General features: G+C 50.8%; 6 protein-coding genes and 1 non-coding gene across 7 annotated transcripts; 5 read left to right on the top strand and 2 right to left on the bottom strand.

Annotated features, from left to right (window-relative positions):
• Nucleotides 1-111: 111 nt before the first annotated feature.
• On the bottom strand, nucleotides 112-1,719 carry SPPG_09365 (uncharacterized protein; the record flags this gene model as incomplete). The annotated part of the gene is made up of 1 exon (XM_016757524.1): nucleotides 112-1,719. The coding sequence occupies one exon, from the start codon at nucleotides 1,717-1,719 to the stop codon at nucleotides 112-114; it is 1,608 nt and encodes a 535-aa protein (XP_016606735.1).
• A 9,203-nt stretch (nucleotides 1,720-10,922) lies between these two features.
• Nucleotides 10,923-11,982, top strand: SPPG_09364 (uncharacterized protein). Its single transcript, XM_016757523.1, has one exon. It carries the CDS (start codon nucleotides 11,210-11,212, stop codon nucleotides 11,561-11,563), a length of 354 nt encoding a protein of 117 aa, XP_016606734.1. The 5' UTR covers nucleotides 10,923-11,209; the 3' UTR covers nucleotides 11,564-11,982.
• A 137-nt stretch (nucleotides 11,983-12,119) lies between these two features.
• Nucleotides 12,120-13,532, top strand: SPPG_09363 (uncharacterized protein). Its single transcript, XM_016757522.1, has 3 exons — nucleotides 12,120-12,433; nucleotides 12,506-13,039; nucleotides 13,105-13,532. Exons 1-3 carry the CDS (start codon nucleotides 12,196-12,198, stop codon nucleotides 13,341-13,343), a joined length of 1,011 nt encoding a protein of 336 aa, XP_016606733.1. The 5' UTR covers nucleotides 12,120-12,195; the 3' UTR covers nucleotides 13,344-13,532.
• Nucleotides 13,533-13,973: 441 nt separating this feature from the next.
• SPPG_06373 (60S ribosomal protein L7) lies at nucleotides 13,974-15,707 on the top strand. Its single transcript, XM_016754587.1, has 4 exons — nucleotides 13,974-14,071; nucleotides 14,628-14,724; nucleotides 14,912-15,078; nucleotides 15,137-15,707. The coding sequence occupies exons 1-4, from the start codon at nucleotides 14,061-14,063 to the stop codon at nucleotides 15,594-15,596; spliced, it is 735 nt and encodes a 244-aa protein (XP_016606732.1). The 5' UTR covers nucleotides 13,974-14,060; the 3' UTR covers nucleotides 15,597-15,707.
• A 194-nt stretch (nucleotides 15,708-15,901) lies between these two features.
• On the top strand, nucleotides 15,902-15,973 carry SPPG_10143. The gene has a single exon. It is a non-coding gene; the product is annotated as a tRNA-Glu (tRNA).
• Nucleotides 15,974-16,011: 38 nt separating this feature from the next.
• On the bottom strand, nucleotides 16,012-16,953 carry SPPG_06372 (uncharacterized protein). Its single transcript, XM_016754586.1, has 2 exons — nucleotides 16,716-16,953; nucleotides 16,012-16,646 (listed from the first exon to the last, which is right to left on the bottom strand). Exons 1-2 carry the CDS (start codon nucleotides 16,919-16,921, stop codon nucleotides 16,304-16,306), a joined length of 549 nt encoding a protein of 182 aa, XP_016606731.1. The 5' UTR covers nucleotides 16,922-16,953; the 3' UTR covers nucleotides 16,012-16,303.
• Nucleotides 16,954-17,061: 108 nt separating this feature from the next.
• On the top strand, nucleotides 17,062-19,258 carry SPPG_06371 (uncharacterized protein). The gene is made up of 6 exons (XM_016754585.1): nucleotides 17,062-17,322; nucleotides 17,403-17,522; nucleotides 17,592-17,654; nucleotides 17,917-18,395; nucleotides 18,457-18,645; nucleotides 18,714-19,258. The coding sequence occupies exons 1-6, from the start codon at nucleotides 17,122-17,124 to the stop codon at nucleotides 18,721-18,723; spliced, it is 1,062 nt and encodes a 353-aa protein (XP_016606730.1). The 5' UTR covers nucleotides 17,062-17,121; the 3' UTR covers nucleotides 18,724-19,258.
• Nucleotides 19,259-19,414: the final 156 nt, after the last annotated feature.

Below are 19,414 nucleotides of genomic sequence, written 5' to 3'. Positions count from 1 at the left end.
GACTTTTTCAATCTTGCCTTCGCGACGGCGCCAAGGTCTTGAATGAGGTCGTGTTTTGAAGTCCTTTTCAAGGAAGTCATCAGATGAGGCCAAACAGCGAGGGCAGACAGATTAGGTCTTGTACTCATCGAGAAGGAAGCAGTTGATCCTGTTCCGCTTAAAGAGGGTGCGCCAACCTTTCGTCTTTGATGAGGTCTGAAATCTCGCAGTTCGACTGGCGTCGCTCCAATCACCCATCACAATGGTGAAGTTTTCGCCGTACTTGTTGCGCATGTTGGATATGAGGTCTGATTCGCTCTTCTGACGGTTTATGAATGCGTGCCATTTCCATCTAGTATGAGCAGGGTGGGAGTAGAACTCCTTTCGACGATCCCAATCAGCGCGGCGAACAAGAAGGTAACGCATGAAGTCTATGAGATTCATCATCTTCTGGCTTGGTATTCGTGATTCTATGAGGTCAACTCCAGCTTCTTTCTTCATCTGCTGCCATTGCCTTTGCTGTCGACGGCTTCCAGTCTCCACGGCTCGCTGGTTGGTGGTGTAGCGAAATGTCATACCACTGTTGTCTTGGCAGTAGAGAATATCGTGCTTGTTTGGGTCGATAACGATGACATTCTCTGCTGCTCGACAAGCAGGTAAGTTTTTCTCCATGTATTGCGCTTTAACTTCGTCCTCTAAACTCTTTGCTGACTTTCTCGCTCCACGCTTTCCATACTTGTCTGCTCCTGGGTGCTTTAGGTATACAGACACCGAGGTCCCATCCGTCATGATCAAGCCTTCAAACTGCATACCGCGGCGAGACCGAAAAGCTTTGGTACGTAGATTACAGACGCGCAACCATAAATTGACCTTTTCGACAGTTTCCGCTTCTCTTCGTGTGATGCAAAGGATATGCTGGTAGAGAACGATGGTGTCGATTTGCACATGGCTTTGGATGAGAGACCGATGAAGAGGGATTGCACTGAACTGTCGAAATCCATGTCGTTCATACAGCCCAGAGAGTTTGCAGTATGCAGGAAAGAAGGCAAGAGGGTCTACAGCAACCGAATATGCGAGCGGCTGGTTGTCAGAAAGGGGAATGAAGGACCACATCTCTTCTAGAAGCTCACTCTCTTCAGCGGTCAAGTCATCGAGTGACTCGGGCACAATATCAAAAAGGAAAATTGACTTCAAGTAGCGAAGACGAGCAAAGAAATCCTTTCGCACATTGCTTTTAGGTGGCAGTTGCTGCTTCTGTCCCTTCATGTCAAGCCGCAGATTGATATACCGAAGGAGCATCTGCATGAAATGCTCTTGAACGTTGACTTTCAGGTTCGTCATCATACTCGCTGTCAGGTAATTGACTGATTGCTGCTCGCCTCGTAGATTTGGGTGAACAAAGCCGATGATTTGGCAGTACCGTTGAACATATGGCAGCAAACAATCCCGCCATGCCTTCTTTGCTTCCTTTCTTGGATGCCAAGCCTCCCCCTTGTTGAGAAGATAGAGAATCGCTTCGATTGTATCTTCATTTACCGTGGGAAAGGTTGGTGCTGAAAGGAGATAGAATTTCAGCGCGTGGGAAGCATGGTCGGCGAGTTGATGGATGATGGCGATGTAATCTAGAAGACGCTGCCGGTAGGTCCCATTAGGTAAGAAAGCCTTTGCAAAGGAAGTCTTGTTGCATGAATGCAGACAGGTAGGTCGATTGTCGAATTTTTGCTTCTTCTTTGGTGGCATGATGATTGGAATAGAAAAATGGATGAAAGCCTGGGAAATGGGCAGATGTAACGGATTTTTTGTTGGTAGACTACGGTAAAGACGACTTGGGTCTCCTAGCAGGTTATGTGGGTGGCCGTACTAGGAATCATAGTCTCCGAATCCTTTCTTTGGGCGTCGGTAGCGACTTGGGGGCGAGAGGCAAGGAGAGTCGGTTAGTTGTGAACCGAGCAGGATTTAGAGGCTTCGGTACGGGTGATCAGGCCGTTGAAGCGCTCTGTTAGGTTCCTGTTAACCTAAGATTGGAGTTGAGAAGCGAGTTATGGGGATTTTGTGTCGCTACGGCTTCTGCCCCCGACTTATTTTATTGAATACATCCTTTTTATACAAGATTCTTGGATAAACTGTTAAACTAAACTAAACTAATGGGTGTCGCTGCACCGCAACTGATTTATTGGTGGCGGTACCGATCTCTTCCTTTTCCGCACTGGCTCGGGCCTCCACAGGTTGTACGAGGCACGCTGAAATCTAATGCGCCAATTGCCATTCTCCGAACCGGTTTTTTCGGTCGCGGTAACCCAATCGGTGGAGTTGGTCACGCGATTCGTGCTTCCCGCGTCCGATTTGGGCTTACTCGCGATCTCTCGAAGACGTCCTCGTCGTTACATCCCCCCTTTGAAGAGCCAACGCACCGGCGCTCCGAGCGGGGGTGTTGGGACGTCAATTACCAGGTCGGTACCGGATCTGTGGGGTCCGCTTCATCTGCATCTTGGTTCACGACCCAGATGATACTGGCACGGCCACCGACGTTGCAACAAAACCAGATTTGATCTGTTGCGGTACGAACGATGGTACCCGGGGTCACGTCGGGGCCAGTTCTGGTTACGTAGAGGGCCGTAAAGGTCTCCGCGGCCCTTTTCAGGTTTGTCGCGCGGAAATGGTACTCCGCGTGCTCGTGATGTCGGGGTCTGGTGAGCCTTGCAGAGGCTTCCGCTGCGTTCGCCGTCCTTAGGAGCACCGTCCTAGCTGCTTCAATGACGGCGGACGCAAACTCGTGGGCGTCGTCGTTCGGCCAATCGGTGAACGGAGCCGTTTTTCGGCTTCCCGCCTCGTGTTGGGGAACCCCGCGGTCGAGCCAAGCGGCGCACGGAGCTGGGCGCCCTCTTTTTCCGGGTTTTTTCGCGTCAGCAACTATTCCGACCGCTGCTTCACCACCATCGGTGGCCTTGCTGTAGGGGTCCGCGATGTGGTTTGTGAGGGGCTGGCCCACCGCGTAAGGTTTCGGAGCGTCGACTCCCAGCCAAAACTCATGCCCTGGAGTCTGCAGCGGCGCGTTGGGGTTGGTCCGAAGCTGATGAACCCAGGAGTGAACCCAGGTAGCGATCGCAACCCCAAGGCGATCCAGCACGCCCTCGGCCTCGAAGTCGCCCGAGTCTTCCTCCCAAGGGTAGCCGGACATGTACGTGGAGGGTACGCTCACTCCTGCTTGTCCTCTGAGATCGGTGTTCATTGTGTTAGAAATGGAAGTTTTAGTTTCGGTGTCGATAGAAGGGGTTTGCGAAGCAGAGTGAGTGTGTAAGGGAAGTAGGTCGTGGGCGGTTGAAGAAGAAAAAAGAGGGGGAGCGTGCAGGGGCGTCCTTTTAAGGTCGTCGCCGGCTGATTTTGACAGCTCGGACGCGCGTAAGCGTGATCGGGAGGCTTGGTGTGGCGTTCTCGACTGGTGAGGTAAGCCACGCGAAACTGGTTTTCTTTCTGGTGAGAGGGCGTGATTATCACGTGAGCTATCGTCCGGATAAACCGCGAAGCATTGGTGGTCGGAAGCATAAGCCGTATCTTCCGGGGCGTCGCCTGCAAGGCTGACTACCAAAGAGTCCTCTACTAGCGCGCTAGTGGGAGCTCTGGATCTCCAGTACTCTTCTAAGGCTTCGGAAGCCTCTGTTAGGGCTTCCTCTGGTTCCCAGGTATCCTCATGGGGTGGGTATCCGGACCAACGTATTCGAAATTGACGTTTTCCGCGCCTGGTTCGATGGTCTACTATCGCTTCCACTTCAAACTCGCCATCTGAAGCGTCGGAATCCTCCGCTTGTGCTTCCGCGACCTTTTCCTCAGTTTCGGCGTCGACAGGCTTCTGGTACGGACGTAATTTCGATATGTGAAACCATGGATGAAGTCGTCTCATCTTGTCTGGCAGTTTTAACTCGTAGTTGTCGCGGAGAGGGTTACAGTCGGTCACCGTGACTGGTCCCAGCCATTTCGGAGCGATCTTGGACTCATACCCTGCTAGGTTTTTCGTGCTCAGAAGCACCTTATCTCCTCTCCGGAACTCCAAATGTCGTCGCGATAAATCGTAATATCTTTTCTGCGAATCCTGGGCTTCGATCATCAGATCTCGGATAAGGATGTTTAGGTCGCCGAGGTGTTTACAGAGCTCCTCCGCATCTGCATTTCTGGTTTCTGACGGCCTTTCGACGATGTCCGCCAGTGGATTGTGGGGCTCATAGCCTAGGTCCATTCTGAATCGCGTCATTTTTGTCGCCTCGTGTACCGTATCGTTGATAATGAATTCCGCAACCGGAAGAAAGGTGTCCCAGTCATCTAATCGGGTGTTGACCATTGTGGTAAGGACCTGCAAGACCGTTGCGTTGTCTCTTTCTGATTGTCCATCACCTTGAGGGTGGTAGGCTGTGGTGAGCTCTTGATTAATCTTTAGGTTTTTGCAGACCTCCTGCCAAAATCGACTCGTAAATTTGGAGTCGCGGTCCGAGATAATGGTCTCCGGGATGCCGTGCAATGGGACGTAGCGCTCTATAAAGAGTTCCGCGACCTGAATAGCTGTCGCAGTGCTCTTGAGGGGCCATACGTGGATCCTCTTTGAGCATTTACATGCTATTAACCAAAAGGCGTCGTACCCTCTGGAAGTAAGTGGGAGCTTGGTTACGAAGTCAGTCGTGATGACTGTCCAGCGTCCCGGAGCTGGTGGTATGGGTTTCAGCAACCCCGGAATCAGTTGCGGTACCCTTTTTGAGCGTTGACAGGTTTCACATCCTGCGCAGTGTTTTCTGAAATCTTGTGCCATTTTCGGCCACCAGACTTGCGCTGCAGCTCTAGCGTAGGTTCTTTCGAATCCGAAGTGTCCTCCCCCCTCGTGAAAAAGCTTGCGCACCTCAGGGGTGCAAGCAGGGGGCACGTAAAGGCGCCAAAGGTCTTCGGAGACTGAAAAACGGTGCCACAGCAGGTTATCTGCACGTTGCCAGTCCTGAAGAAAGCGCGTGTCGGCGGTAGTGTACGTGTCGGGGCTGGTCTCCCATAGAAGGGTGCGGGCCTGTTGGGCGATGGGGTGGAGCGGGCCGGTGAGGCCAGCGCGGATGGCGGTGATGAGTGCGGGCTGTAACGCCAAACGAAAGATGGCATCTGCCAGTGTTGAGGAGGGTGCGGGACCGGCTGGCGGGGTGCGCGGCCGTCGTCCTTTGCGTTCCGACACCCATATTTCGGTCGCGGTAGAGCAAAGAAGAGTTTCCGCGCCAAGTAGCCGCGAAAGTGTATCAGCGACTATGTGGAAGCGTCCTGGTTTGTGTACGATTGTCATCCATTCGGACCAGTAACTAAGATCGAGGGCCCAGCGGAGGAGCTTTCGGTTCTCGCCTTTGTATTTGGCGAGCCACAAAAGAGCTCGGTGATCGGTAATGACCGTGAAAGGCAGGCCTTCGAGGTATGGGCGGAGTTTTCCGAGGCCCCAAATGAGGCATCCGGCCTCGAGTTCGACGGGGGGGGCCTTCTTTTCCGAGGTGGTGGTGCCTCGGGAATGGTAGCACAGCGGGCGTTTAGAAGCATCCGGCTGTAACTGTTCGAGCGTGACATTAAACGCTGTGTAGGAAGCGTCACTGTGAAGGGTGTAGGGGAACCCTTTTCTGGGTGCCGCGAGCACTGGAGCTGTTGTCAGAGCCTGCTTGGCGGCTGCGAAGGCAGAGTTTCGGGAATCGGTCCATGAAACTTCACGCTTCGCGATAAATCTGCGCAGACCTTGGTCGGGGCGCTTGCGAGCAAGGCGTCCGACACAAAAGGGGTCAATGGGTAAGTCCGCCAGCGATGATTGGCGTAGATTGACCGCCGGTAGGTCTGAGGAGCTAGATTTCGGATGTTGCGAAACCTCAAATCGGGCTCCGGTGGCTGTGATTGTAGGGGCCACCGCCGTGTCGAGCATGGATGGTGAATTGAGCTTTTCAGCGCCTTTCTTCGGGTCAGCGCGACCCTTTTTAAGGTCTCGGTATTCGCGAACGCCCTCTTGGATAGCGTCTTGCAGGGGTCGGACGAGTTCCGCGTAGCGAGAAATGAATTGGGCGTAGAACCCTAGGAGACCCACGAATGACCATAGGTCACCTATGAATTTGGGTTGTGGCCAATCGACTATGGTTGCGACCTTGTCTGGATCGGTAGCGAGACCCTGAGAGGAGGCAACGAAACCGAGGGCCGTGAGCTGGTGAAAGAGCCATTGACACTTGTCGAGTCTTAGGGTGAGTTTGGCTCTGGAAAAGCGGTCGAGCCAGTCCGCGATGGCGTCTAGGGCTTCCGCGGCTGTCTCCACTCGTGTGTGGATATCGTCGACGAAGTTGTTGATATTTCGCCATTTGGAGGGACCCAAGGTGTCGTCCATCACCCGACAGAAGTGCGAGGGGGCAGTCTTGGGTCCGAAGGGCATAAAGAGTGGTTCGTAGATGCCGTCATGGAGTCTGAGCGCGAGCCATTTGCGTACCGACGCATCGGTGATGGCGATTTGGTAGAATCCTTTGTTTGCGTCACCTCCCGATATGTATCGGAATGGGACTGCGACGATCCAGTTCAGGATGTCGAGCATGATGGGAAAGGGATATGGATCCCAGGCCATGCAGTCGTTGGCTCGGCGATAGTCGAAGGCTACGCGCGGGGGTTTGTCTGCATAGCGAATGATAACAGGATCGCTGGCGAAGGTTACTTCGGTGGTTCGTTTCCACCTCTGAAGCCCCATCATGGTGTCTCGCTCCGTCTCGAGGGCTGTCCGCTCCAACGGAGAGTACGACCGTGGCCTCGAAAGGGGTGGCGGAGCCGAGATAAATCGAGGCGCATAAGGAATCTTGGTGTAGTTCCCTATGAGATGACCCTCATAGCTGAAGGCTTGATGGAAGTGTCGTAGAATGTTGATTAGGGCCCAGACCACGGGTTTGGGTCGCTTGAGATCGACGTGGAAACGTTCCGCGTCTTTTAATTGGGCTTCGAAGGCCCCTGGAGCCCTCTCCGTAGAGTCGAGGTTCCATTTGTTCCGAAGTGTCTGCCATTCTTCTTTGGAAATGTTCTCTTCGGGGTCCGCAACCGAATTATGGGTCGCGGTGGACAGTTTGAGGCCTAACGGGACCGTTGAGCTAGCAGCGGTGGCCTCAAGAGGGTTTTCGATGAGAAAAGTTTGGGCTGCCACGCGCGTCTGTCCCGTGATTAACATGGTTAATCTAGACTTCTGAGCTTTGGCTTTGGTCAGCCGTGGCATTGACACATCCTTCATGAATTCACCCTGCTTGGTCTTGTATGGCGTGCCGCGCATGTGATCGGTGTCCAGCTCATCCGTTATGGAGCAGGGGATAAGGATGTCTGGATTCTTGAGCGTCACCGCGAAACTGGGTAACGGGGGTTCCTGAACCAAGGTTTGGAGTTTCAAATGTCCCAAAACGTCGTTGGCTAGGATGATGAGAGGTTTCCCGTACGCGATGACCCGAAAGTAGGCGCGGAAAGTCAGGTATTCTCCGCCGCGGCCTCTGAGGGAAGTTTCGAGGCATACTGTCTTGGTAGATGAGATACGTCCACCAATGCCGTTGAAAGCCATCGTTTCCGCATCCTGCAAATCGGTTTCGGAGAACAGAAGGCCTTGGTACGTGTCGGAAATCAGAGACTCGCAGGCCCCTGTGTCTAGTACCACAGGTGCCCAGAGCTGCGCGATGACGGCTAGCGTCCAGCAAGGCTGCGTTTGGGTCTTAGTCTGGCTTTTGAGTACATCGCCTAAATCTACTGAGTAGAAGGCGTTGATAGAAGGCACCGCGATCTCGAAATGGGGCGCGATGTCGTTAATTGTTGCTTCCGTAGCCTTGATCACACTCTCAAAGTGTTCTCTAGTTTTGTCGTTTTGTGGTTTTGTTGTTTTATTCTGGCGAGCAACTTGTTCGATAGCCAGCATGACTATACGCGTCCGTTCGCTCTCTTCGTGTCTTTGGAGACGTGGATGGTCTTTAACGTGCCGAAATTTGGGGTTTCCGCGACGATAATAATAGTCTGAGCGAACGATATTGCCTGTCAGGAGAAATGCCACCAGTTGCAGGTTGGCGTACGCATCAAAGATAACAGGATCTTCAGAGCTCCACATCAAGAATTTCTCGCGCTCGTCGAGCTTTATCCAGGCAAGGAGAATCAAACGAGGGGTACCGTCTTCTCGGACCTTTCGCAGGATTCGATCCTTGTCAGCTTCGGCTGCGGCAGCGATGTAGAGGTGGTGGGAACTCCACGCGACTGCGTAGGGGTCGTTCCCGAGGTGCCCGGCGCCTCGCTTCGGTTCTTTGGCGAAGAAGCTGAGCGCGCGGGGGTTGTTGCCCATCATCAGAGCCACTTGCGGGGTGCCCCAGATGATGGCTATGTTGTCCCAGACTCGGTCCCAGCCCTGCGTGGGCGTGCGGGGGTCCTCTTCCTTGGTCACCGTGACCTTGGAAAGAGGTGCGGTCATCAAAATTGTTGATTCCGAGTGCTTGGGTGAATGAAAGAACCCGATGGTGTGGAATCCTTGATTAGCGGCTTCCGTTCTTTCCAGTTCCGAAGCCGAAAAAAGAGTCTCGGTGGTAGCGGACGTCGAGTCCAGCTCCACTATGTACGCCTTCTTCGATTCCTGTTTGGGTTTCCAACCTGAGGGCATGGGTGCTCCATATGGTCCTTTCTTTCCATCTTCAGGATCTTTTCGGTTCGGGTTCTGCCAGCAGAAAACATTCCAATGCTTTTTCTGACAGAATTTGCAGGGTGCCGGTGGTTCCTTGTTGGGGTCCGGAACCATCTTCTGAGGACCATCGCGACCCTTTTCGGGGTTTCCGGTTTTATGCGGAGCCGTCTGCTTAGGGCCTTTGTCGGTTCCGGTCTTTTGTGACTTCTTCTGAGCTTCTGCAGCACCGCTGTAGCAAGGGTCTCGTTTTCTGGTGTCATCAGAGCCGAAATAAAGGCGCAGGAAGTCTTTTAATTTGGTCAGGTTCGTGACGTTACAGGATTTGACCATGATTTGGATGTCGCTGGGCAATTGTTCGACTATTAGGTCGAAATGCTGGTCAGCGGGACATTCTATGTTTGCCCGGTCGCCATAAGCGAGGCGCCGGAGATGAGTTTTGTGGTCGATGAACGCGAGAAAGCTGCGAAATTCTTTGGGGTTCGCATGGCAGCGCACATATTCGGTTTTGCGCTTGGACTCGGTTAGGGGATCTCGGAACTCTCGAAGCAGTTCCTCTTTCCACCTTTTCCAGGTCCATGAGCGAGTTTCCTGGGCTTCCAGAGTGTAAAACCAAGCGTCAGCAGGGGTTTTCTCGGCTATCATGGCTGGTAGGAGCTGTACCATCCTGGCATCCGACGTTGCGCTAACGTTTTGAAGAAGTTGGACTTTGTTAAGCCATTCTTCAACGTCTTGGTTTCTTCTGCCCGTAAACTCGGGTACGTCCTTTGCTTTCAAGGAATCGACCTTGGTGTCGCTGGCCCACGGGGCCGCTGGCACTTGGATTGGAGGCACCGCACCTGAAAAACTTGGTTCGGTACGCTCCCTTGGTGTGTCCGCCGTTTCCCACGGGGTTGCGGACCGTTCTCTTGTAGCTCGTGCTATGGGAGGTTGTTCAGGCAGCGGGCGATGCGCTAGGGCTTCTAAGGCTCGTGCGAGGCGCTCATCCGCCGCTGTCTGACGTTCGGAAAGCCTATGAAGCTGTTCCGTAAGGTTTTGAGTTGCCAACTGCGTTGCAGCAGTCGAGCGGGCAATGTCTTCTTTTAACGCTGCCACTTCAGAGGCCATCGTGGCCAAGTTAGGGGCTTCCGGTTCGACGGAAGTGGTCCCTGAACGCCTTGGGCGTGTTGCGGGAGGGACTTCGACGTCCTCCGCAGGACCCTGACTACGAGTCTGGATCACAGGTGAGCGGCCTCGCGTTGGTGAGCGTTCGACCGGCATCATTCTCGGTTTCGTGAAGTTCTGTCTCCGAAACGAGAGAAAAGGTTTCCGAGTAGCTACCTGAGCGGATCTCGGTTTGCGCAAGAGTTTCGGTACGACCGAATAAGGTTTTCAGCTGAATTTGAGAGGGGAAGGCGGTTCGTCGCGCTTCTCCACCATGTAACGGATTTTTTGTTGGTAGACTACAGTAAAGACAACTTGGGTCTCCTAGCAGGTTGTGTGGGTGTCCGTACTAGGAATCGTAGTCTCCAAATCCTTTCTTTGGGCGTCGGTAGCGACTTGAGGGCGAGAGGCAAGGAGAGTCGGTTAGTTGTGAACCGAGCAGGATTTAGAGGCTTCGGTACGGGTGATCAGGCCGTTGAAGCGCTCTGTTAGGTTCCTGTTAACCTAAGATTGGAGTTGAGAAGCGAGTTATGGGGATTTTGTGTCGCTACGGCTTCTGCCCCCGACTTATTTTATTGAATACATCCTTTTTATACAAGATTCTTGGATAAACTGTTAAACTAAACTAAACTAATGGGTGTCGCTGCACCGCAACTGATTTATTGGTGGCGGTACCGATCTCTTCCTTTTCCGCACTGGCTCGGGCCTCCACAGGTTGTACGAGGCACGCTGAAATCTAATGCGCCAATTGCCATTCTCCGAACCGGTTTTTTCGGTCGCGGTAACCCAATCGGTGGAGTTGGTCACGCGATTCGTGCTTCCCGCGTCCGATTTGGGCTTACTCGCGATCTCTCGAAGACGTCCTCGTCGTTACAGAAAGACATGTTTAGGTTGTGTTTGAATGCAGAAGCTCTGCTATTGAAGTGTTTGCCCAATGCATTGGAGTGTTTCAAAGTGTTTCAAAGTGTTTCAAAGTGTTTCGAGAACAATGATGTAAAGTGTCATTATTATATAAAGTATCTTAACGTTCACATTTTGATTCATGTGCCTAAATTGAGTAAAATTATGATTAAATTGGTTGGAATCTATGTACTAGTGCCAAAGTCCACCGGCCCCGTCTTATGATTCGATGGCCCAAATCTCTGAATCATTGTCCACGATTTGCTCGCATGTGCTGGTTACATCGAACTGTCCTCAGGGCTTTCTTCTTGTTGTTCTCTGTCTTCATGTCTCTTTTTAAACGTCTGGCTTCGCCAGAACTGGCCCAACTGGGCGGGCGTACGTCCAAAGTGGCTATTGAATTTTCTGGCGATGGTCTCCCAGTGAACTGGACCTTTCAAAGATTCCATGATGTCCTCGAGGATATCGCGTTCTTCTTGGGACAATGGCTTTAGGGAGTGATTTATTTAGATCTGAGGAGGGTTCTTAATGATATGGTGTTTCCTACCTACCTTGGCTCTGACTTTATTTCCCACTTTGGCCTTCTCTGCATCGGGGTTGCCTTCGCCATTATCCGCATCTTCATCGTTGGGTTCCGCCCTTGATTTGACTCTGCTGTTCTGCCGTTTGGTACCCGTTGCACGCTTTTTAGTCTTTTTTTCCTTGACCTCGACATCACCGTCCCCATTCTCCTGTTTCTTTCTCGATTGCTTAGCGCGCTTTTTGGTCTTTGTGCCGTTAGGTGGATTGTTCGCTTCAGTCTCGCTTTCGATGGGGTTGAGTTCAGTGTCGTTCTCGCCTGTGCTCTGCACAAGCTGTTCCGACGCTTCGAATTCGGCTTGAGCGACGGTCATTTTTGGATCGAAGGTCAGGCAGTGGTTAGACACTCGGTATGAACAGATGGCTTCGGTGAGATCTGGGGAAGAGGAATGTGCAAAGATGGAGGTTTTACTCTGTTGACAAGATGGTCCTTCTTATTCGGCGAGGCTGCTCAAAGGATGAGTATATGAGAAGAGAATCTGTGTGCTCAGGTTTTCACAAAGCTAGTGTTGAATGTGAGTTTGATGGGTTGTGGGGAAGTTTGCAGGCAAATGAAGTATGGAACACGGAAGCTATTTGTAAATTAAGGCTTTGCCAAAGCTTCTTGACATCTAAAGAATAGACTATTTTTATATGCGATGAGCTTCCCCGTAACCGTTGCCTTTCGGACGTAATGGATCATCGAAACCCAATGGCGACATTGGTTGCGACATTACTATTTCATTGAGATCTCTACGATGCATCAACAAAGCATCGCTAAATGCCGTCCATCATCTTATCAGATTGTTGTGTTATTTATACAGCAAAGACTCCACTGGTGCGCGCTGTGGTTTAGTCGGGCGCGTTGGGCGCTGAATTTAAATGTCCCCCTCAGCCCAAGCAACTCCTGACAGCTCCTTCCACTTGCTCATCCTTCACAACCAGTGGCCCCCCAGATGCTCGGTTTCAACCCGGCAAGAACCACACCCGATTCGTTCGTAACCCTCCTCCTTCCAGACGGGTGCATCCGTCAGTATCCATATCGCCCCTCATCTACAACCGCGCGCGATTTGCTCGGCATCGTATGGAAAGACGTGGAGGCGTTCTTTGTCGCGGAGGAGATGCAGGAGCGGAGAAAGACAAGATTCGATGAAGATTTGAGATTGGCCGTGGTCAAATCGGTTGGGAATGGAGGTTAGTGTGGTCAATGTTGAGTTGTTGAGTTTTCCTACAAAGGCTAACCCATCAATGTTCATGTTTGTACAGAAATTAGAACTATGGAAGACTTGCGGGTTCTCTCGCAAGCTGAGGTTATAATACCCCCACACGCACGAATCGCTCGATTTCTACGTCCACCCCCACCGCCACCGTCATCGCCTAAATCCGCCCAAACTCCCTCACAGTCATCCGTTTCACCTCACGCTGTTCAGCTCCGCGTATTCCATCCAGCGTGGACTCTCCGTTGCTCGTTTCGACATACCCCCGGGATCCCCGATAATATATTAACACAGCTTGCTAGCCTCTTTGACTCTGACGACGATCCTCCACCATCGTGTCTCCATCGCGCAGCAAATGGACGACCGGTGTTCGAGATCTACGGCGCACCCTTCTTGTCAACCGTCCAAGTTAAACACTTGCTTAGAACGCGATTCAAGATTGAGAATGGATCGTATCTCTTACATGAGTATCGGATTATTTCCAGCGATGTGGCGAAATCTCGGATGCAAGTCTTGGGAGGCATCCCAATGGTACGACATGAGGGACCCATTGAGGCATCTCTCAAAGACGACCTTTATTATGGTACGTTGCGCACAATCTTAGTTTCCCCTTGCGTGCGACGCCTCTCACTGATAGGATGTCTGTAGAATCAAGAGCACTACAAGACAATGAATGCCCCTTTCTCCTTTCTCAACAACTGTCCAAGCAGTCACCCCCCGACGCCCCTCTAGATTTCTACTATCTCCTCACACAGGCCCTACCACCACTCCCGCAACCAAAGGTCCAGCCTTTGCAACCCGTGCAATCAACAAGTGTCTCTTGGTTGTCTTTTGCATTTGGGTGGATTACCAAGGGGTGTTATGAGAATCTGGAGGAGGAGCTGTGAATAGTTGGGAGTTGTGAAAGATTTGTACTTATGTAATTGGTTCTTCTTTTTTATACTTTTAGTTAGGGTGGCGATTGTCGCACCTCCCTTTGTACAGTAGCGATGATAGTAATAGTGAACTGAATAGCCTACGAGGCCTCGGGGCTGAACGCAGTAGATTATACGCAACCTTGAATGCCATCCTTCTTTACCCAGCTGATGCAGCAAGTATCCGGTTGGAATAGCAGCGTTTAAAGATCATGCTTCGTCAGTGACTGAATTTAGCCGCACCTTTTGATGCAAAACAGGTTTGAGAGCATTAATTTAATAGAATGCTGCCCAGCAAATACAGAATACAGGGAGCACCTTTTACCCTCGCTCACACTTGGCCACGTCTGTATCTCACCCTGACATATGTTGCTTTGGATCAGTCAGCTATATCTCATGTTATTAATTGACGAGTGACATTCCTTATCACCCATATTTTAGTGCAAGACATTAGGGCATGGAGAAGGTTACTCGCCTTTGAGATTTTTACGTAAGATAATTAGGATGCAATGTGGTTATACTTGGTTTTACGATCGACCAATCAAATCAGTGAGAAGAAAAATTATTAGCCAAGCCACGGTCGACTAACAAAAGACAAACCACGCTCCAGTCTTGCTTTCTCTTCCCTTTCAACTCACACGGCCATTTGAACGATCCCCTCCGTCGTTTTGGTCCATCTGTCCAGCCAGAATGTCTGACGCGTACGTATCTGTGTATTGTTTTTGGTGGAAAAGTGGGGAAGGGAGCAAGTAGACTGCAAGAAGGGAGGCCTGAAGGAAGGCGTTGTCCACTACACCTGTTTTCTTCCTTCTCTTTTAGCCGCAGGTCGGACCACATGCCATATTGTCTCGCACTGACTGTTCTCTTACATTCGAAGACAGTTGGGCGAGGATTTGGGAGTTAAGAGTCTTCATTACTCTTTCTCCTTAAATGCATTGTGTGATAGACGAGAGCTGTCGACGCTTGCGTCTCGTAGCTAGCCCATTTTAACGGGTTTCTCGTCTATTTCGTCCTTCGCGGAGCTTCGCTAGCTATCGCTTGGGGAATTGCTGGTTGTGATCGATTGGGCAACGTCCGATTTTAGTCGGGCGTGGTCCACCACTCCAGTTAAAATAATCGTTGGAACTGGTCGCTGGGCTCGGTTCCCCGGTGCAAACCTTTTGCTCCCCCTCATGGATGGGACAAAAGTCAACACATCAATCAGTGGCATGTTCGGTCATTGACATTCCGTCTTTTCTTTACGTATGCTCTCTGCAGCGCCAAGCAATACGTGCCCGAGTCTGTGCTCAAGAAGCGCAAGACCACTGAGAAGGTCGCCGCCGAGCGTGCGGTTGCTGAGGCTGAACGCCGTAAGGTATGTACAGAGATGTGGTGAAGACTGATGTGCAGAATGGGTGATGACAAAAAATCCCTGACCAACGAATCCCAAAGGGAGATGTAGTTGTCATAAATACCATCTTTCGGGACTGACATTCTGCATATCTGTTTGAAATTCCGTGGATCAGATGAATTTCATCTAAATCTTATTTTGTGATTAATAGGCTGCTGCCGCCAAGCGCAAGGTCATTTTCAAGCGCGCTGAGCAGTACGTCAAGGAGTACCGTGCCAAGGAGCGCGATGAAGTCCGCCTTAAGCGTCAGGCTAAGGCTCACGGTAACTTCTACGTCCCCGCTGAGGCTCCCCTTGCCTTCGTGATCCGTATTAAGGGGTATGTTTTCGTGTACGTAGCGGTGGGTGCTAGCCAGCCTGCTCATACTCCCATTTAGTATCATGAAGATCCCCCCCAAGCCCCGGAAGATCCTTCAGCTCCTCCGTCTCACCAGCATCAACTCTGGTACCTTCGTGCGTCTCACCAAGGCCACCCTTCAGATGCTCCAGTGGGTTGGTCCCTACGTTGCATGGGGTTACCCCAACCTCAAATCCGTCCGTGAGCTCGTCTACAAGCGCGGTTTCGCCAAGGTTGACAAACAGCGATTGCCTATCACCGACAACGCCGTCATTGAGAAGGCTCTTGGCCAGTTTGGCATCATTTGCGTTGAGGACTTGATCCACGAAATTGTTACCGTTGGACCCAACTTCAAGCAGGCCAACGCCTTCTTGTGGCCTTTCCACCTCTCCAACCCCACTGGTGGCTACAAGGGAAAGAAGGCCACCCACTTCATTGAGGGTGGTGAGTCCGGAAACCGTGAGGACAAGATCAACGCTCTTATCCAGAAGATGCTTTAAGCTGTCCATACATAGCAAGGGGATCGGAGCGTATCTAGCTGACTGTAAAGTAGACTTCGCTGTGTACTTTGAATGGCTCAAAATTGAATGAATGTTCAATACGAAAGGATACTGCTCCTACAATTGGTATCGTTGCATTCACGGACAAGCACAGTCGTGAATTATACATATTTGGCTTATACTTTATATGCCACCCACTTGGGTAAATTCTAACCACTATTTTGGTGAATACATCGACACTAGTAAAATCTGGTGCATAGCCAAAATTTACGGGATTCAAGAAATATTAGAGCAATATTTGGTCATCCGCATTGGTCCAGTGGTTAGGATTCCGCGCTCTCACCGCGGCGGCCGGGGTTCGATTCCCCGATGCGGAAGTTGCTGTCATGCTTGGTTGCTTTTTTGCATGGTTGATATGGTATACCAGCTTTTGATGCACAGGAAGAACAAAACAAACCTTGTAGCACATGCTTGATGAGATTCATCGAAGATTTGCGATGGTTCCTTAGTCATGGTAAAGGTACGCTGACAGTCAAGGAAATATACTGCAAGTGGTTAGTCATATGCCTTGTCGTGGCTGCTAACCCAATAGCAACTGTCCGGATTTTGTTTTACATTATCCCTCTGCGTTGTGGAATCTAGGTTTGCACTGATAATGCTGTATTCACAACGACCAATCCAGGGATAAAGAGAAAGGCAGTACAGTGTCATCTCTTCTTATTTTTTAGTTTCATCTTGGTATTCGAATCTTGTTGGACCTGCGGTATCTCCTTTTCTGTGTCCTTCTTCTCAATTCCGTCCCCATCACTCTGCTCCTCTGTTCCCCACTCATCGGGGTTGCCCCAATCATCTTCTTCGCTCCAAGGATGTCGGGCGGTTCCGTCAGTTTCACGGCTCTGTGTGTTATGGCCACCCTCTTCTTTATGGAGTTCGTCATACCATTTCAGCATAGTTGACTTTTGTTTGGTGGTGAATAGGGGGACTTTGAGGGCGTCTTCGATAAGAGGGAGGGAGGTAGGTTTGTTGGCGTCGCTTTCGTTTGTGTTCGTTCTGAGGTTTTATATCGGGGTTGAGAAGGTATCAACTGAGAGACTAAAATCAAGGATGATGTTGTGGTACCTATCTGAGTTTCTATCGAATATCGTAAAGTATGCTTCCACTGCACCAAAGAGTTTTGCCTTTTCCTTGTCCGAGAAACGATAGTCTTGGTTTTTATGGATGAATTTACGTAGTCCATTCATAGCCTTCAAAGCTTTTGGGGGTAGTACTGCTGCTGAGACAAAAGATGTCGCTTCAACGTGATATTGCCGTACTCGTTCCTCCATATTGTGCAATGTGGGGTACTGTGGATAGGAACTTGCAACGCTTCAGATCTGTGTGAGGCTCGAATGCATTACAGTAGCCAAGGCGTTGCTATGTCAACCCAACCACCCAGGCTGCGCGCAATCAAACACCAAGCTCCACTAGCGAAAAGGCCATCGTTTCTTCTCAGAGCCACAGTCTTGGCCAAGGCGGAATCGTTCCAATGACATCACAACTTCCGCCGAATCTCCTAAAACTCTTTGCGCCGCGGCCTCCTCTCCCGCATCTGGAACCCCTTGATCGTTCTCCTGCTCAACGGCGGGGACCGGTCATCAGCGGTGTTGCTGCTTTTCTCGAAAGATGTAAGGGATACGATGCGGATTATGTGCCAACGGAGACTCGAGCAGAGATTAAGAAGAGGCTGGTGTGTGCTGGTTATGATACTAGGGCGACTTGGATCGTTTTGATCGTGCTTGGGAGCTAATATATTCATTATTCTTTTAGCAACAAGAGAGGGAGCAAAAGGCGAAAGAGGCTATCCAGAAAGGACTTGAGGTATGGGATCCAAGTAAGGATGACCATATCGTGAGCGATCCGTACAAGACCCTCTTCGTTGCGCGTTTGGTAGGTTGAAAAGCTTTGGCATTGCAATTTGCAATTGGTCATACAGCACCTCTAACATAACTACTGTAGTCATATGAAACGACAGAAAAGGAATTGAAGCGAGAGTTTGAAGTATTTGGACCCATTAAAACGGTAAGATATTGGTAACAGGTTTGGCCTGTGAGACTTGTGGGTGTTTTTGTGTTTTGTCGTTTTGGCGGGTAAGTCCGCGGAGCGATTATCCCAAACCTATGGAAATTGAATGCAACCACCCCTACTCTTTACGCCAATATTGGTTCCACCTTTTTCGGGTACGTATTGGTTTCCCTCCCCCTTTCCCCTATATTCTTCGGACGAACGTTCGGACACGATCGCGCATGGCACTTTCGGATCTTCTACGGAACCGCTATGACAGTTACGGATTGTACAAGATGAAACAGGAAAATCACGCGGATACGCCTTCATCGAATACGAACGCGAAAAGGACATGAAAGCAGCCTACAAGGAAGGAGATGGAATGAAGATTGATGACAGGCGGGTTCTGGTGGATGTGGAACGTGGGCGGACTGTCAAGGGATGGCGGCCACGCCGTCTTGGTGGTGGATTGGGTGGAACCCGTATCGGTGGACCCGACGTTAATCAGCGCCATAGTGGTCGTGAGGGAGGATCGTATGCATCTGGAGGATACCAGGGTGTATATGGCGGAGACTATGGCGGACATGGTGGTTTCCGTGGATCCAGGGGCGGAGGAGGTTACGGTGATCGACGAGGCGGCTTTGGTTACGGCGGTGGTGGAATGGACAGGAGGCGGTTTGGCGGACCTGGAGGACCAGGACCGGGTGGAGGGGGTGGCGGTTATGGAGACCGACCTGACCGAGGGGATCGTGATCGCGGGTATGTTTTTCTGTGGGACAAGCACATTCTCGAGGTTTGACCTATTACATTCACTTTTCAGGCGGTACGATCGTGAACGGGATCATGGAGACTATCGCGGCTCTCGAGGAGGCGATCGTGACGGCGAACGTCGGTCATCTCGCGGTGATTACGATGACCGTCGCGGGTCGCGATCTGACCGTGATAAAGAACGACGCAGAAGCAGAAGCCCACGCCGTGAGCGAGAGAGGAGCCATGAGCGAACTGAACGGTAAGCGAATAAATGGAAATTCACTTTGCAGTCCTACTACTGATGGCTAGTTTTTGTACCCATAATAGCCGGCGTTAATGTGGCCGTCCACCTTCTCTTTGATTCAGACGACCTGGCCAGAGATCTGCTGCTGTTGCAAGCTAGAGGAATTGATTGTTCTTATGGAACAAGTGCTCCCTGTTTCAATACCGCTTCGTTTTGTCACCTTCTTCTCCTTGACTAGCTCCAATCTGTGCATAATAGATCTCAGCCTGTAATGGATTGGCGATGATGTTGTTGTTGGAAATCCTTCAAAGGGCGTACACCTTACTTTTCTGTTCACGGTAATGGAAGGTTTGCTGATTTGCAAGAATGCACGTCATGAAGATTTGCTTGAGATCCCGAGAAGTGGCGATTGCGCTCCGCAATTCATCCTTATTCCCATGACTTTCAATGCTCATTTTGTGTGGCAGCGAGTCCTTTGAAATGCTGTGCATCATAATGTCGTACGTCCGCCGTCCCCGGACATACTTAGTCGCGCGTGGGTTGCAAAAATAAACGGCATGTGCTTAGGTGGGCGACGTGATTATTCATGGGGCTTTTAACGCTCGTTTAAACGCAGCCAAAAAGAAAGTGTGAAAAACGTCAAAATGCAAGCGTAAGCGCAGGCAGCAAACTTCCTTTGGATGGTCGACAAAAAATATAAAAAAAAAACTCGAAATTTTATCAAGTTTTTATAAGCCATTTTTCTTCACCACGGTCTATTCCTAGTACTTTCAAGCTTGTATCA

The sequence above is a fragment of the Spizellomyces punctatus genome, assembly GCF_000182565.1.
Source record: "Spizellomyces punctatus DAOM BR117 chromosome Unknown supercont1.11, whole genome shotgun sequence".
Taxonomy (NCBI): domain Eukaryota; kingdom Fungi; phylum Chytridiomycota; class Chytridiomycetes; order Spizellomycetales; family Spizellomycetaceae; genus Spizellomyces; species Spizellomyces punctatus.
The sequence above is the reverse complement of the archived record's forward strand: the minus strand, read 5'-3'. Positions and strand labels throughout refer to the sequence as shown.